Genomic DNA, 18509 nt, shown 5'->3' on the forward strand with positions numbered 1-18509 from the left:
CAAAGATCTACTGTCGTCTTATTGCATGAATTCGTTGGAAAACTGTATGAAGAAAAAAAATAAAAAAAAAGTTGCCATCTTTGAGTATCAAACCCAAGACCGTAAATTCATTCAACAAGGTGATGAAATGGTTCATAGTTTCAATTGATATAATAGTCAATTAAAACATAAAATTTGGTCAATTTTTTTTATCAAACCCCAAGAAAATTGAAAACGGAACACTCCATTAAACTAAGAGTTCCCTATTTTTTCTTAGCTATCACAAATGTGTACAAAACAATGTCTATACTCTATGAGGAGAGAAAAGATAAAAGGAAAAAAATATTAATGCTCGCTTAAACGATCTCATTTTAAATATTGTTGAACGTCGCCAAATTCATTTTTGTGTATACGCATAAGTCAATTGAGAAAAATCGAAATTTCATAACCTGCAAAAATTCGGACAAACTTTATGATTTAAATAATTATTAGGATCATTTTACAGTTTAACTCCGCATACTACGTATCTTATGCTATCATTGCATTGCATGCTCTCGTTCAGTTACTATTTATTTTTGTTACAATATTTATTATGAGCATTAGTGCAATTTAAAAAAAATCAAATCTTGATTCATTTATTAATCAACGTATAAATAAATAAGTAACATTAAATATACATCAAACGAGAAATAGTATAATGTTATATTTTGTCCACTGTCGCAATCCACTTACTTAAAATCACTGAATATAGAGCATAAGTTTCCATTATTTATTATCCCACGCTTTGGAATTTATTGAGTTTACTCACAAAGACTTTCTATTTGTCTTTGCTCGACACCAAAATGGAGCAGCAGCGAGAAGATGATGCAGCAGCAGCTAAAGATGGAAAACAAGCAATGAAAATGAAGAAGGGGCATCTAGCTCCGGCTCTCAAGCTCTCCCTCCCTCCTCCCGACGAAGCTTCTCTCTCTAAATTCGTGTGCGCACTTGCTACTACTGTTGTCTGTGGAGATGATTGGTGAATTGCGCGTTTGATTTTGGGATTAATTGTTGGTTTTTTGAATGATAGGACGGGATCTGGGGCGATGAAGGGTGGTGATTTGTTGGTGAACAAAGATGGAGTGCAGCTTGTGTCTGAGAATGAATTTCAAGCTGTATGTATCTTTGTTTAATTGAATGATGATTTTGTTTCAGTTGCTTTTTTTGATTTGGGATTTAGGTTGGAATGTTGGAAATTTTAGGTTTTTATGAATGAATCGTTAGTTCTATGTTTTGATTGAGCTTTATTAGGACATGTTTGATATGATGGTGATGAAATGAAATTGAGGTATGAAGAAATGAATGTAGGAAAGGAAAGCTAAATTTTTTATGTTTATTTTGGTTGGTACACACAAGGAACACAAAAGGAAAAGAATGGAAGCAAAATTTAAAGAGAGAGGATGCACAAAATCTTGGGGTGAAAGTGAAACTGTGAAATCATAAAGAATGACATTCCATTCGCACCTCAATTCCATCACACCAAACATGTCCTTATTGATTTGTGATGATATTGTGTTGTGTGTTGTCCTTCATAGCTATTTACATGGTAGTCAATGCAGCAACTTTTGAAATGAGTGTAATATGTACCTTCATATGTATACGTTTTAAGAAGAAAACCATGGATCGATGAAACTTGTCTTGATCTTGCAACGAAGCGTTAAGAGAAAATCATGAATCGATGAAACTTGTCTTGATCTTGAGAGCTTCGAGAACTCTTGCAACGAAGCGTAAAAGTGTGTACTGAACGTATAAATAATTTGTGATATTTTCCAAGTGTAGAGCTCAGTTTAGGACTCCCAGTTTTGGACTTACATTTGTCATCTGTTTCAGTCAGCATTAATCCAGCCATCAGATAACCAGTTGAGCTTAGCAGACTTTGATGTTGTTCAAGTAATCGGTAAAGGGAATGGCGGCATTGTGCACTTGGTGCAGCATAAGTGGACAGCCCAATTCTTTGCTCTCAAGGTATTCAAGATCAAAACATTCCCTAAATAGTTGGCTGCAGTTGACAACTGTCTTCTTACATTAGTTACATTACTAGGATTATTACATTGCATTATCCTTTATCCCAACTTTTACTTTGATCAGGTCATTCAAACAAACGTCGAAGAGTCTACTCGTATGCATATAATAAGAGAGCTACAAATCAATGAATCAGCAACACAGTCCCCTTACATTGTAGTCTTCTACCGATCTTTCTATGAAAACGGTGCAATCTACATAATCTTGGAGTACATGGACGGCGGGTCTCTTGCAGATTTTATGAAGAAGGTTAACATGATCCCCGAGCCGTATCTTGCAGCAATCTGTAAGCAGGTGGGTTTTTATTTCAAGCAATGATGAATAGTTTTTTGCTCTAAGTAGTGTTCTAACTGTTAGCATAGCTGTGTAGGTACTGAAAGGCTTGTGGTATCTTCATAACAAAAAACACATTATCCACCGGGACATGAAACCTTCGAATCTGCTGATAAATCACAGAGGCGAAGTCAAGATAACTGACTTTGGTGTTAGTGCAATGCTCAATAGCACGTCTAGTGTGGCTGATACATTCACTGGCACGTACATGTACATGTCTGTAAGTAATCACGATGTTTGTTCAAATAGCGTTTTGCTGCTGTTTTTATGACACCTAATCAAATCTCAGTATTCTTCGTTGTTTGTTTAAATGTGTGCGTTTTAGCCAGAGAGAATCCGGGCAGGCCCATATGGTTTCAAAAGTGATATCTGGAGCCTCGGGTTGGTCCTGCTAGAGTGTGCAACGGGGAAGTTTCCATTCTCCCCGCCACAGCCGGGAGGGTGGGCCTTCTACGATCTGATGAATGCTATTGTGGATCAACCGGCACCTTATGCATCTTCTGATGTATTTTCTACAGAGTTCTGCTCTTTCATTTCTTCTTGGTACTATACTCATACTACTCCTAATCCTAATCTAACTTTTGATGATTTAATGAGTGTGAGAATTGATGTTGTCTTGTTGTGACTTTCTCAGTGTGCAGAAGGATCCAAAGGATAGACTTTCTGCGAACGAACTCATGGTGATTAGAAACTAGTTTTGTTTCATTGTTTTTGATGATATATAGATGGTTATGGTGGTTGATGATTAATGTGATGAAATGCAGGCACATCCTTTTATCACTATGTACGACGAGCTTGGCGTTGATCTAGCCTTGTACTTGACGAGCGCAGGACCTCCACAGGAGGAGGTTCGAATCTAACCATGTTATGACAAGCAAGTTTCTAGTAGTTGGAATTATTTTTGTACTATTGTAAAATGAAGACGGTTGGGAATAGAGAATCTCGTGAATCACCCCCCAAATTTGGGTGTCTTTGAATTTTGAAACCCCATAATCATCAATTAATCTTGACAAGTAGCAATCCATTCAAGAAAAGGGTAGCAAGTATACCTCACGAGTCCAAAAATACAGTAAAAACAATTAGTGAATCGAAGATATGGAGACCTAAAAAGAAAAGGGTAGCAATAGCTTCTAATTCTGCAAAACAAAAACAAAAGTATGAATCAAATACAGGTGGGAGCTTACCGACTAGCACAAGTTCAACTTTCTGCAAGCTGTCGATGCTCAGGGGTTCAGAAGGCGCAACGAAGAGCAAGCCCTTCATCATCAAGGTGCACGATATGCGCCCTAGTAAAAAACAGTAAGTGGGAAAGGATGTGATGCAGGAGAGCTGGACCTTCACGAACACGAACTTTTGAAGATTTAAAAACAAACCAAATCAAAATATCCCAAGAGATTGTATAATCCTTGTATATCTGAACCTCGAAAGCCAATGCAACTTCCACCAACCATCAATGTTACTCAATACTAGCTATGCTCACCTTTTAACGTGGAAAGCAACATTCCCCGAAAACTTTATGGAAAGTGATGGTTGACACATTAAACATCTATATCCGGATGAAGAACATAAGAAATACAACAAAAATCCAGAAGGCCTAAAAGCAGAAACGGAAGAGTCTGCTCATGGTGTTAAAGCTGATGAAATACAGAGAAAAGAATGCATCATTCAATCGTTGCAACGAACTCATGTGTGATAAAGGGATTGACAAACAAACAAGCGCATGCATATCAGCAATTTCAATCAGCTCTGTAATAACTTATGCAAATTATAGGTTCGAGAAAGAGCTCTCAAGTAGCTTGCTTCCATAAATGGGATGACAGAATAAGTTCAGTGAGAAATATGAACAAACTAAAATGCATAGAATTCCTCGAGACGGACTTGACCCATAGCAACAAGTACATTCGAATTGACAGATTAGTGGCTTGAAATGAGTAATGAGGATTCTCGATAAAAATTTATCTAACACCCTTATTAGCCCAGCCTCTATCTAATGCCCGATGAAGTCAAGTTAAATTGGTCAGCAAATTCTTCAAACCAAAATTTAGAGAATCCTAGAATTTCCAAAATAGAACCACTCAAAAAGAGAGTCCCATTATGTGATCACAAGAAAGGTAAGAAATGCACAAGGCAATTGGACAGAACATAAAACCTGTACAAACTTACCTGTTTACTATGCAAGTTATGTCAATAAAAGAATTTTTAAATAGATTTTACATGTGTTTAGTTTACAAGTTATAATTTCTGATGAGTCCTCGAAACAACATCAGGCCCGAGCATTTGTCATGAAATAATAAAACTACAAACCAAACAATCTATCAAGAAAGTATATATGCTCCAAACATAGTTATAAAACATATCTTGACTTGTCATATCTAATCATCCAAAGCAAATAGACCCTAATGTAATCTGGAACATGAAAACATGTTCAGTTGATTCCGGACTTCAGAAGAAGCATAACATTTTAGTTGCATACACTGAAGTGCAGAAAGTTGCCACAAAACTATTAAGCAAAACTACATAAATCAACAAGAATGGCTCTAGATAGTTTGATTGTCACGTTAAATGGAAAACTTAACTATAGGCCTCTATAAGCAGTTACCTCAAATGAATGCAACAGATTCTCCTCTTCCATATATCACCACTTACCTTGACCAGCAATATTACTATATATACACTTCATACTCCATGGAAACGCAGAATGGTCACAAAGCCAGCATACTATCATCAAAGCCTTCACGTCTGCAAGAGGTTAGAAGTGTAGCAACAATGAAAACTGATGTGTCAAATGTAAGTTCATAACAAAACTAGATATGTTATGACAAGATGCTCTCACAGCCAGTACAACAGGGAACAGTGCTAATTCAGCAAAAGTATGATTTTATTAGAATATATATAACTTATGTATGTACAGGGGGGATTGTTCCTGATCTGTAATTGCTACAACGAAAATGTTTACTAAGACCGTACAACTGAGATGTGGGCTTATATGTCGAAGTCGAACAAAAAGATCTTTACAGTCAACTGTCAACAGCCTCTGATTACACACATAATCCTTAATTAGAAAAAAGAGAAACTCCATAATCACTCAAGCTGAGCTCATGGTCCGGACAATGGCACAAACTCAATTGTCAGTGGCCAACTTTTCTTTCTTTTTTCTTTTTGTAATTGTATATATGGGCATATAATTTACAACATTGAGTTCTCAAACCATCATATTCAACCCTGCCAGGTCATCCATTGGGATTCCTAGGCCACCAATACAATCATTATCATGTAACCCATCGTCAATATTCATCAACCATGATCCTAGGTCATCTCCATTACCACCTAAGTCATCCATATCAGGTAGTTGCAGTCCAGATAAATCAATTGGTTCCTCCAATATGTCATTGGAATAGTTGTTATCCTTGCCAAAGTTACTTTGGCTATTCTCACTTGATTTCAGTGTTGCAGAGAATATTCCTTTTGTTTGTTCTCCCATATTTCCCAGAGAACAATTGACTGAAGCAGACAAATGAGCTGTTTTCTGCTTGGTTCTTGCCTTGGACTTTCTATCACCTTTGACAGAGGCTGATACAGTGCGACCAATTTTTGTAGTTCCATTTTTGGGGAAGCTCTCTCTGTTGTTTCCTTTTCCCTCTCTGTCCCTCTCACTTCTTTTTCCTTTTGCACTGCATGAGAGAGAACCACCAAGGCCATTGCTGATAATACCACCTACATTATCAAGTAATACTTCCCTCCTTTTCCCTCTATTTGACCAACTGTCTTCATTACCAGTAACTTCATCAGAACCAAGATTATTTGATGTAAATAATTCAGAAGAATAAAGATCCTGATTGTTTGAACTGGGGCTCTGCTGTGCACCAAGAGGAGCTGTAAACACCATAAAACAAGAGTATTCATAAAGAGAGAAGTTCCTACTTTAAGAGAAGACGAGTATTTGCAAGGAATAACACAATTAAATATTTATGAGCATCCTGCAATTTTATCTGGCATTTACCTGAAGTTCTAGCTTCGACAGATTCTCCAAGATGCAGTTTTCCAGACTCATTATTAGTGCTGGAGTTCAAAGGTTGTCCATCAACAAGGCGGGATACAACAGAGAGGAAAATATCCTTATACAGAGGATCGTCAAAGCAGCTCTTTCCTGTCTCCTCAAATTCCCGGTACCGTTCCATAGTCCGCTTAACAAAAGCTAAGGCTGCTTGCTTGGCCATTTTACCACTGGCACTTTTCATGCCATGCGCATTAGGTCCACAGCAACTCTGTAGGGAGGAAATAGTTAAGATAACAAATTATTAAATAGCAGAAATAGCTACCAGTTATATTAGATTGAATTTTGAAGCAGACTAGGACAGAACAAATGTAGAGGTAGCCAATCAAATGTAGAGGTAGCCGGTACTGTGATTTGCTTCCATAAGATCGATAGTCACAACCTTGTTTCATTTTCCTTTTATCTTCTTTTTGTTTTCACACAGATGAATGTACAGATTTCAGTGATTCAAAGCATAAACCATTAGATTGCAATTGCTTGTTTCTTTTTACATAGGAAAACGGTATGTTTAGCTTTCCCTTTTATTATATACTTTTTCCTTTGCTTATCTTTTAATCTGAGTGAAGCTATGTCCAAGTAATTAGAGCATTCGACAAAAAATTTATACTACTATTTATCTGCAGATAGTCAAGTTTTTACATATGAAAGCTTTTTCAAAAAATTATGAATCCTGAGTAGCTGATGCTTAGAGCCTCTCAAAAGAAAGATAAGAACCTTTTGTGAAGAAAAAAAGTTCTCAGGTTTCTCTCTGTCTATTGGTAAGAAATTCATGTTGAAAGTATTACTAATGAGGGCAAGATATGGCATTATTGTTTTTGATACTAACAAATAGTCAATAGTCAAGTGGTTCTCTAAAAGAATTCTTACATCAGTATATTATAAGGATAATAGAGAAAGAACGAGATGATAGAGAGAATAGAGATGCTTACCATGTACTTCTCATAGGCCATTCCCACAAGTTTGCTAAGAGCACGCCCTTCAAATTCCCTACAGTAAATGGGTTCTTATATTAGTATCAGGAAAGATAGGTTGTCTAGATATCATATTCCTAGGAAAAATTAAACAAAATCCTTACTTCTGCTGGAGCTCTTTAGCATCAATAGCAGAACATAGAAGTTTTCCAAGCAAGCTCTTCTTCCGTGAAGCCTAGATATGAGATTAACAATAAGAAGGATTATTAAAATATAAAATTCAGAAGGCTTACAAAGGACACTAAAAACAATACACAGAAGAGTCCGAAATTAACAGTCATCCTAATTCCTGATCTATAATAAGCGTCATCAAAATAAAAGAGTTTTCTCTTGGATGTTTCAAGATGAACCCAATACAATAACTCAAATGCCAGTTTCAAATAAATCTAAGAAATAGCCTTTTGAGAAGCTACACCAAAGTTCATCAATATTCGAATTTTGTGCCTGGTTAAAGATCTTAATCAAGATTCCAGATATACTAGCACAAAAACGGAACACTCCCCCAGCCATTCTTTTACTTCCTTGTAAAGAAATTTATCTGTCCCTTTATTTGATTTTCTTTCACCACACACATGCACGGATGAGGATGATGGAACTGCAGGTATCACAGATTTTAAATGGCACTTCTCTTAAGTATATGGACCAATAGTCCAAATCTGGAAAAATTTAGCTTTATGTTTACATATTCCTAATATGAAACTATGTACAAATAAACAGATTACCAAACAAGTAGTACATGAAAGTTGAAAAGAATATATACTGACAAAAAAAATTCGTAAGCAATGCTTAAACCCTTCTTGATTTGATAAAGTTTTATACTTAACATATGTTACCTGTTCCTCGTACTTCTCATCCAACTTAGTGATATCTCCACTTATTTCATCTCCACTCTGTGCCACATAAGATCGATCAGAAGAGTATAGAAACAACCTAATGTAAGGCAGGCTTCAAAAGCAAGAGAGAAAAGAAGCACGTGGAATATATTTAAAACCTTAAAGAGAGTAGATCTAACATACCACTAAATCTGGGTAGATTCCTATGCTGTGAACTTCCATGATTAGTCTTTCATTTATTGACATATTTTGATACTGATACTCAGAGCATATTGTACTAGGTATCGACTGGTTAGTGTGTAAACCATTTTGCAAATGATCGCAGCTTGGGAAACCCGTGCCAGGAATTGGCAGAATTTTCTTCTCCAGTTCGTAAAATGATCTTCCATTTGAATTTACATCATAACCATTAAACGTAGGACATCCAGAAGGGTCACAACTTGGTGACATGTGAGAGCAGAAAGAACTTGATCCCAAATCTTTTTCAATCTCAAATGAAGATTCATGGACATCATATTCAGATTCAACTTCTTCAGGAATCAAAGCTGCAATAATTCTCTGGTACATGGAAATCTCATCCGGCTTCTCCATTCCAGGAGCAACATGCTCTGAGCTAAGTTCCACACTTCTTGCTTCAGTCTCACCTCTCCCATATTCATTCGAGCCATAGTCAGGTGCTGAAATGCAGCTAACTGTATCAAGAAGAACTGGAGCAGGTGCGCCCACCACTGTACCAGAATTAATCTGGAAGGAAGAAAAATTACAAAGAGGACTTCAGCATGCAACTAAACGTAGAAAAATTGCATCAAACTAAGATTCAATCATCAGTACATGTTGAACATCATTCAAATCTTCATTCTTATATACTTGCATAGAGTAAAACTTGACATTCACAGTGTGTGTATTACTTTGATTATAATTGTAGGAGCCCTAGAACCACAACATTCATTAACAATAAATCAAAGTAATATTATATCATAAATATTAGCATCAACAATACATCAATGCAGACGTCTCAAATTTGTGCAAAAAGTGAAGATGCCAACGAAGCATCAAAAGGGGCCCTAAACTGGATTCGATAACTCTAGCATGTGAACCACTGATAAGTCTTAACGAGTAACTATAGCCTTTCCTATTTGATGGAGAATAGACACATGAATCTTATGTAGTACAATATAATAAAAAGTTATTTGTTGACAAAGTGTTGCTCACTTCATGTATCCATTTCAAAAACACAAACAAAATAATGAAAGCAAGCTAGACTAGTGGCGAATTTTATTAGAAAAAGATCAAACAAATTGAGAAAAGGGTCAAATATGAAAATTTGAATTCCAGAAATCTGCAAAGAAATACTCCCTCCGTCCACGAAAACGAATTATTTCCTTTTTGGCGCATCCACAAAATATTTGACGTTTTCCATTCATAGTAGTAGGATCTGCACAACTCACAATATCCACCACACATTTAAAGTAAGACTATTATTCCACTCACACATTACCTACTAACACGTGCCGTCCACAACGTCACAAATATTTTGTCGACAGAGGGAGTTAAAATCTTTTATAGTAATATAATAACAGAATCAGAAAACAAATGCAATTTTATACTACAATTTAACTCCACTGAATTTTCACAAGCCAAAGACTACATATATAGCTAACAGTAAAGTCCATGAGTCAAATGTGGAAATAATCCTCATATCTTCGACCAACAACAATGCCTCTCAGTCAGAAGAACAAAAAGCAAGATAGCAAAATATTTTCCCCCAAGCCACACTCTAATAGGTATAGCTATTGTAAGATACATTTACATGTGGGAGCACTAACATATATCACAAGTCATTTAGTCAAAATTCATTTTATGCTGGAATTTTGAAATTGATAGGTATGTTACACAAATAAACTTCACCTGATCTTTCAAATAGGATATATTCACATCAGTGATAAATTGAAATAAAGGCTCCATCTTCTTCCAGAATGGGCTACAGAGGGCTTGAGCTGCATCCAATTATACATATTATTGCCAGGAGAAAGTTATGAGAGAGAATTAGAACGTCATAACGAATAATACCAGTGTCTGTAACAGCATTTGCAGCAGCCAAAAGCTCTTCATGACCATCGTCAGCACCAACTTTATCAACATATACAAGTTATTAGAAAAAGGCAAATAAAGATTTGGACACAAAAGGAAAATGTCATCGTACGCATTCTGAAATTAAATGATTACCAAGGAAATCTGCTCCTGTATTAATGGTAATATGTTTTTGCCGCGTATAAGCCTTCCTATCAGAAAGTTTTCTTGTAGGTGGCCTGCCCACTCTGCTGCACAAATGATTTCACATGTCATAGAAGTTTCTTGACTGATAGATATGCTAGTTCACACCATCAAGAAGAGCCACGGAAAAAAAAACGAAAAGAGCACAAAAACCAATACCCAAAAAAAAATCGAAGAAAAATTGTTGGCTTTAAACCTTTCAGTCTTGTCAAGACCAAGTCTTGCACTTCTAATTTGTTTAGTGGTTCCCACATTCCCAAGCTTTTCCACTGACAAAGGCAAGAGGGACCTAGAGGAAGTAAATCCTCGACCAGTTCTGCCTTGCCTCCTAACAATATCTCTGCGGTCGCCTGTATTGACTGCCTTGTTTTTCCTTGGTGGTAGCAGCAGAGCTGAGATTTTCTGGACATTCTTAACACCTTTCTCATCTAGAGCATCAGACTTCTTATTCTTGTTTCTTGACTTGATTTCAGCAGCACCTGATCCCTCACTTTCAGATAATGCAGCTGGAGAGATATTGTCACCTTTTATTTTGGCTTGCTTAAGAGTATGGGGAGGAAAACGCCTCTCATTTACAATCATGTCAGATGATGCAGCTTCCTTAATAGGGTCCTCATCATTTCCAGAAACAACTGGTAATAAAGTAGTTCTTCCTGCAGTTCGAGAAATCTTTTGTGGCCTCTGAGCCCAACTGGCAACAGGAGATGAAGGCCGAGCAGAAGGGGTCCGTTTACGACTGCTGGCCCCAAGGCCACCAGTAACCTTGTTTGTACAGTTAGATAGATCCCAATCATTAGATGATACAGACCGTTGCACTGCTTGAGACATCTTAGAGACACCACCGACTAAAACTGAGCGTGGGGCACGAACATTAGCATTCGATTTTGAGCCTGAAGTAGGGCTACTGCAACTGATATCTTCTCGTGAATTTGCCCTTTAAATGGTCGGAAAGAAAATATGTTAGAGAACAGGAGGCAAAGCAGCGTAATAAGGTGAAGCAACACAGAACAGAAAATAGTTCATGCATGTGGGCGTGGCCTAAGAGAACTGTAAAAACAGGTCTTTCAGCAGTATGAAGACAAAAACGGTATATTGTTTAATCAATTAATTATCTGAAACTAATTGTGAAAACTGAAATAAATGTATTTCCATACTTGTTTACGGCTTTCAGATTCATCCTTTCTTTCTCTTGACCATTAGAACGCTCTCTCCTCTCATGGAGAACAGAACTGTTCTCGGAATCAGTCCGAGACATAGATGACCGCATGCCTGAACTGGTCTGGGAGGTAGCCTCACTCTTCCCTAGACCCACGCTTCCATTAGTAGCACCAGATCTGTGTGAAGGTGTCTATTTAAGTTACTAGGATGAAAAGGTAAAATTCAGAACGGCAACAGTATATCTTTTTCACCAGGGAACTAAGTAATAGAGAACAGAAGAAACTGCATGAAAAAGAAAATACTAGATATTTGGTGCTCAATTAATGATCCTCCTTGGAGACATTCTTATCAAGAAAGTAGATAAAAACCTCTCCCATTATTGTTATGTAACAGTATTAGCATATGGTGGCAATAAAAAAAATGATAGGACCTGAAGACAATCATTAGCAGGCAACATAACGTGAATAAATCATGGAAATATCTTGGCTCGTTATCTGATAACAGGATTCCCGTTCAGTTATAAGATATCAAATCCCTTAATATCTTTAATCCACACCTAGCTTACAATTCTCGGAGCATATAGAGCACGAAACATCATATATATGTAACGGACATTCATGCCCTGAAAACTGGGGTGATAGGCTCTCAAAGCCATCTGTCCTTTTTTAAGCAGGACAGTCTCACCTAATTAATATGCTATTGATAGATATCAAGAAAAGAACTTTTCACAGAACATAAAAAATAGGACTTGTTACTCTACATGAAAAATATACAAATTATATAGATTATCTATGTAACAAAAAGGAAAATATGTTATGTCAAGCCAAGCATTTTATGTATTCTCTCTGATTCAATGCAGAATCCGATGAGTATGAATAGATTGAGAATGGATGATTTCTCCAGCGAATAGACCAGTAGAAAGGGAACTTATTAATCTTAAGAGTTGCATATACATCCACCATACAGACAATGAAGTGAAAAAATTTTGGAAACACATTTTGTTATTACAGCAGTATCATTGACAACAGAACTATAGCGCGGCATACCTGAAGCCATAGGCATCAGCCACCCTTGAACGGGCTTCGGGAATTAGACGCGGATGTGTTCCTTGTTTAGGTTCCCTATAACCATCAACTGCTTTTGTCTTCATTGAACTACCAGCATTGTCTACCTTTTTACCCGTGCGCTTTTTCTTCGTTTTGGAAATCTCCCAACCATCGACAGCAATGGATATAGTTTGATCCTCACCCTGAACTGAATTAGAACTAGAGATTCTTACTGCATCCCTGTCCTTATCCATAGTCGCAGGTGGTCTTGCAAGGATATTAGCTCGTGCTTCCATCTAAATGCAAGAAAACATAAAGTCAGGCCATCAATAAAAATGGTTTCAGTGATCAATTCCAATCAAGTACGTATGAAAGTCCAACATTAATTCAAGATAAGAATATCCATTGATAAGCAAAACAAAAAATTAATACCCGATTACCAGAAAGGAAAGAAAAGTCCAAATTTGACAGAAGCATGCACGTCATTCAATATACTGTATTGAGTATTTTTTTCCTTCAAAATCTTAAAAATAAAAAAATATAAGACAAGAAATAGGGATCATGATTCCTTTTTTAAGAAAAACACAGTTCTTTTAGGAAATTTTACAGAGATACAAAGAAGAAAAAGACAAATAGTGACATTGGGAAAAAAAGAAGGAAGGAAATGACCACAAACCCTAGCATCAGCCATAGAAGTTCGAGTGCGCTTGCTTGGTATGGCATTCTTTATCCTTCCTTCAGACTTTTGTTGCTCCAGCTCAAAACCACTTGAAATAGCATGGTTTTGCAATACCTTTTTCCCAAGACCCACTCCAGATGCTGAACGATCGATCGACAAGGCATCCATCCGGGATCTCTTTCTCGATGGAATAGCAGGGAAACACTTGTTAACTACTGATAAACAGTCATTGAATATCTTCACGCGTTCCCTAATGAAGGTGGAATATTATAATATGCTGCTCACTTCAGATGGGTAAGAAATATAAGAACGGGCTAAGATCAGTAACAATTACCTAGCTTTAGTACCACTTTCCCGCACACCAGATTTTAGGCGCCTGAGGTCATCTAGTGCGGGAGAAGTTAGATGTTTGCTTTTGGAAGATGACGGTAAAAAATCTTCCAGGGGCATACCAACAGCAGCACTAGCAAGCCGCTTAAAATCTGCTGGCCTATTTAACTTATGATCTACGACCATGGACTTTGGATCAACACGCACACAATGGAAGAAGTTGACTACATCATTTTGAGTTACCGATGCATTGCTTCTTGTCATACTTGGCAGACTTGATAAAAGTGGGTTCTCCAAGTTCTCCCGAAAGCTACCTGATCTGTCCAGTGAGGCGGTACCAAAGGAACCACGGTGGCCAGATGCATACAATGGCCTATCAGGACTACTGGAGATATCAAATTTTCTAGATGCTGACATGGCATCAGTTTCCACACACTATCTGTGTTGAGAAACCAGTTAACACAATCTTGCATGGCAATTTTGTATTACTAGAATATATACGCATCAAACCAACGCTCAGAAGGTGGAATATGAAGACACGACACTGACAAACCTGTGCCTAAAAGAAAACCAAAATGTATGTTATATAGAGATTTACCTTAACCCTGAAACTACACTGCAGATGCATTCCAAGTCCCACACAGAAATGATGATGGAATGCAGTTTTGAATGAAATAAAAGGAGCGTTGCAGGGATCAACACAGAATGTTAAATGACAGCAAAGCAAAGACCAAAGACACCCATCAGCGACATTTTTCCCATTATATGCATGTACAAGCTTTAAAAATAAATAATTTATAAATGCAATTTTGTATCAATATTAACGAACAATGTAACCAGATAATTTAATGGATGCATTACCTCTATACCAAATCTGGAACTTTTATATCGACTCCTAATATCTCGATCCGTAACAACTACCTTGAGTTCAAAAGATTTATTCTTTCTCGCAGATAATCTAAATGCTGAACCTTTGTGCCTTGTGGTAAAACTAATTGAGCTTAATTAATGCTCCCATAAAAAATCCACTTAATTAACCAGCTTGCATTCATAATTAGGACACCTCACTTGCTCAAAATATATTTTGGCACTATCCATTTATCTCCTATACACTTTAGAAGCCAAAATAAATGCTTCTCCTCACACAGCTAAGAATCAATATCAACTACCAACAGGGAACAATTATACCATGTGATCAAAAGAAAAACCAGCAAATACTCAGATTCAATAAACAGTAAGTTACCATAGCCTACTATATCTGACAGCAGCAAAATTTAGAAAAAAATCAGCACTGATCCTTTCAGAAACATTTAGAGAAAAGGGTACCTGAAAAGTTAACTTTTTTTTGTCAGCATCACTTTTATAATCTTCAAAAAGATGCTTGATCTACAAAGCTCCAACTCGTAATCTCTGCAATGATAAAAACATCTCAGATAATCGATCATCAATAAGGGTTCAATTAGGGTTTTGAAAATTCACATAATTTATGCAATTATGGAACAGAAACAATAATTCACACGTACGTTTACAGGAAATTAATGCCCAGGCAAAATTCAATGTGAAATTCTCAAATATAATTGCAAAATTAATCAAAAGTATTTAGAAAGCCGAAGTCGGTCGTTAAATCAAAAGAAGATGATGTTTTATTAAATATAATTCATTTTTTCACCTGAATTTTGCCGATAGTATTTAGAAATTAGAATCAATAAATGAATATCTGAAAATTATTTCATTTTAGGACATTAGGTATGAATAGTTATGGAATATATTTGGACCTAAGTTATTTGTTAGATAAAGAAATATTGGGCCATACATTGAGAAATCATCGTATCTAAGCCCAATTGTTTGGAATATACTATCATCTCCTATAGTATCTTATGGCCATTTGTTAGTCATCAAAGTAATTTTAGTTGAAGTTGATTATACCATGAATATGATCCCACGTTTACTTATCTAATTGACATAATGATGGAAGTGAGATTTCTTTAAATGATAATAACCATATATCGATCATTTTAATATCTATATTCAAATTTGTATAATAATGTTATGAATCATAATATTATATTTTTTAGGTAATAAATAATAGTAATTATGTTTTCTATCTTGAAAAGAAAAGTAAAAGATTGACAAATAAATCATGAAAGATGATCAACTTTGGTCCACGAATTATAAATCACGAAGTTTGCATTTTTCATAGTTACGTCTTTTCTTTTTTATGAAATACTGAGACGATTTGAAAGCCGATTCTAAAGGCATAGACTTAACATTTCCATGTGTTCACATATAATTGCAAATTTCATACAGTAATTTATAGTAATTCAATCTATTATGAAAAAGTAACTAAATAGGAAGAAACATGTTTAACAATGATCTTGTCCATAATAGACATGACCATCGACCCAACTATCCATCACAATCGGGTCTTCCCTCCCTTTCTTCTTCACATACTCCGCCACCACTCTAACACTCGACGCCGGCGCCGCGAAACCCACCGAGAATCGATCCGCCTCGTCCTTCACCTCCCACGACGCAACGCCCACGACCTCTCCCTCCATATTAAACCACGGACTCCCCATAATCTTCGACACCGACACCTCCCTCAACTCCCCACTCCTCCCCGGCTCAGGATCCCCGATCCCCACCCCGAACCACCCGTGCTCGATCCACCCCGCCCCGTCATCCAGCGGCCACGGCGCCCTCGCTCCCACGCTCCTGATCTCCCCCCTCGCGTTCCCCACTGATGAATCGGCGAATTTTTGATAGTGATGAATGCAGGAAAATGCAGATCACGACACAATGAATTTACGTGGTTCGATTTACTGAGGTAAATCTACGTCCACGGGAAGAAAAGAGGGCAGAGTTGTATTGCTTGATCTGTTTTCTACAGCTTACAATACAGACTTGCTATTTGATCTCTTATCTCTAGAGAGCTTTCTTTTGAACCTAACCTTTATCTATCTGATCTAGGTTCTATTTATACATTGAACCAAGATCGTGGCATGCAGCACCATTTACTAGGCAGTGGATGTCGTGGAGATCGTGGCGATCTTGCATGGGTCCACTATCCTGCATGAGTTAATGACTGCTTGACACCACTAAATAGATCGTGGGTGTAGTGGAGGTGGAAATCCTGCATGAGTCCACTATCTCCTAGTTCGGTCGAATACTGAGACCGAACTGCTGAATTATTGCCGAGCAGCTTTTGCCGATCTGAGAGTAGAGCTTGATGCCGACCTGAGAGCAGAGTTTGATTGGTTGGCTTTTACCGAGCTGTAGGCTGGGGCCGAACTCTTTGGTTGTGCCGAACTGAACTCTTTAGTCATGCCGAACTGATACTCTTTCTTGGGCTTTAGGCTGATGGGCTTTACTGCTGTTGGGCTTGTTTAGTACGTACTCCATCAGTTGTATTGCTTGATCTGTTTTCTACAGCTTACAATACAGACTTGCTATTTGATCTCTTATCTCTAGAGAGCTTTCTTTTGAACCTAACCTTTATCTATCTGATCTAGGTTCTATTTATACATTGAACCAAGATCGTGGCATGCAGCACCATTTACTAGGCAGTGGATGTCGTGGAGATCGTGGCGATCTTGCATGGGTCCACTATCCTGCATGAGTTAATGACTGCTTGACACCACTAAATAGATCGTGGGTGTAGTGGAGGTGGAAATCCTGCATGAGTCCACTATCTCCTAGTTCGGTCGAATACTGAGACCGAACTGCTGAATTATTGCCGAGCAGCTTTTGCCGATCTGAGAGTAGAGCTTGATGCCGACCTGAGAGCAGAGTTTGATTGGTTGGCTTTTACCGAGCTGTAGGCTGGGGCCGAACTCTTTGGTTGTGCCGAACTGAACTCTTTAGTCATGCCGGACTGATACTCTTTAGTCATGCCGAACTGATACTCTTTCTTGGGCTTTAGGCTGATGGGCTTTACTGCTGTTGGGCTTGTTTAGTACGTACTCCATCACTACCCCCCCCCGAAAAGCGAAGTGAATCACTTCGGCATTCTGGATAAAGGTACGGGGTAAGTTGATGTTTGTCCTCGGTCTGATGAAGTGAACTCTTCTTTGACCGGACTTGGTTTGTGTCCTAATTTGGCGAGTTTTATCGCTCGGATCGGACTTTCCGTTGTCCTAATTTGGGGATCGGACTTTCCCTTGTCCTAATTCGGCGAGTTTTATCGCGTGGATCGGACTTTCCCTTGTCCTAATTCAGGCAAGTTTTATCGCGTGAATCGGACTTTTGTTGCAGTTCGTTTCAGACGAAGTGCTTGATTTTTAAGCCGAATTGTGGTCTTGTATCCTCTTTAGAAGCTTGGACTTCACAATCGTTGGCTTATTGCAGTTCGTTTCAGACGAAGTGCTTATTTCTTAAGCGGAATTGTGGTCTTGTATCCTCTTTAGAAGCTTTGACTCACAATCGTTGGCTTATTGCAGCTCGTTTTAGACGAACTGCTTGTTTAAGCTGAATTGTGGTCTTGTATCCTCTTTAGAAGCTTTGACTCACAATCGTTGGCTTATTGCAGCTCGTTTTAGACGAACTGCTTGTTTATGTTCTAAGAAGGGGATCAGCCTTCGAAGAACAAGATACCTCAGTAACATTTGTAAGAGACGACACGCACAGAGACAGACAAAACACACAGACAAAACGCACAGAGGCAAACAAAGACCAAGCAAACCAAAGAAAGCACAAAGACCAAGCAAACCAAATAAAGCACATTGACCGAACAGGACTCAAGACTGACTGACCGGACTGTCTCTTACAAATGGAACTTCTTGAGGTTGGAAA

General features: G+C 37.7%; 2 protein-coding genes across 5 annotated transcripts; one reads left to right on the forward strand and one right to left on the reverse strand.

Annotated features, from left to right (window-relative positions):
- Nucleotides 1–767: 767 nt before the first annotated feature.
- LOC121797975 (mitogen-activated protein kinase kinase 2-like) lies at nt 768–3350 on the forward strand. The gene is made up of 8 exons (XM_042196776.1): nt 768–958; nt 1049–1133; nt 1849–1983; nt 2107–2334; nt 2411–2593; nt 2699–2916; nt 3008–3053; nt 3138–3350. The coding sequence occupies exons 1-8, from the start codon at nt 822–824 to the stop codon at nt 3231–3233; spliced, it is 1128 nt and encodes a 375-aa protein (XP_042052710.1). The 5' UTR covers nt 768–821; the 3' UTR covers nt 3234–3350.
- A 1883-nt stretch (nt 3351–5233) lies between these two features.
- Nucleotides 5234–15396, reverse strand: LOC121800028. Of its 4 annotated transcripts, none has more exons than XM_042199574.1 (16): nt 15242–15396; nt 15045–15128; nt 13723–14037; nt 13386–13638; nt 12710–13005; nt 11660–11839; nt 10702–11439; nt 10458–10552; nt 10302–10361; nt 10140–10228; nt 8415–8975; nt 8232–8288; nt 7503–7573; nt 7357–7414; nt 6374–6638; nt 5234–6246 (listed from the first exon to the last, which is right to left on the reverse strand). In XM_042199574.1, the coding sequence occupies exons 3-16, from the start codon at nt 13980–13982 to the stop codon at nt 5576–5578; spliced, it is 3654 nt and encodes a 1217-aa protein (XP_042055508.1). In that variant the 5' UTR covers nt 13983–14037; nt 15045–15128; nt 15242–15396; the 3' UTR covers nt 5234–5575. The 4 variants fall into 4 exon arrangements, with proteins under 4 accessions (XP_042055508.1, XP_042055506.1, XP_042055507.1 ...); XM_042199572.1 differs by having other exon boundaries at nt 13723–14157; XM_042199573.1 differs by having other exon boundaries at nt 10458–10549; nt 13723–14277.
- Between the last annotated feature and the right edge of the window lie 3113 nt (nt 15397–18509).

The sequence above is a fragment of the Salvia splendens genome, chromosome 4 (genome assembly GCF_004379255.2).
Source record: "Salvia splendens isolate huo1 chromosome 4, SspV2, whole genome shotgun sequence".
Classification (NCBI taxonomy): Eukaryota; Viridiplantae; Streptophyta; class Magnoliopsida; order Lamiales; family Lamiaceae; genus Salvia; species Salvia splendens.

Coding starts and splice junctions, on each gene's coding strand:
- LOC121800028 (XM_042199572.1), bottom strand. CDS start 14,135: ATGTCAGCATCTAGAAAATTTGATATCTCCAGTAGTCCTGATAGGCCA. Junction 11,440..11,659: donor AATCTGAAAGCCGTAAACAA/GTATGGAAATAC, acceptor GACCATTTAAAG/GGCAAATTCACGAGAAGATA. Junction 10,362..10,457: donor TACAGGAGCAGATTTCCTTG/GTAATCATTTAA, acceptor ATGTTGATAAAG/TTGGTGCTGACGATGGTCAT.
- LOC121797975 (XM_042196776.1), top strand. CDS start 822: ATGGAGCAGCAGCGAGAAGATGATGCAGCAGCAGCTAAAGATGGAAAA. Junction 2,917..3,007: donor TGCTCTTTCATTTCTTCTTG/GTACTATACTCA, acceptor TGACTTTCTCAG/TGTGCAGAAGGATCCAAAGG. Junction 3,054..3,137: donor TTTCTGCGAACGAACTCATG/GTGATTAGAAAC, acceptor GATGAAATGCAG/GCACATCCTTTTATCACTAT.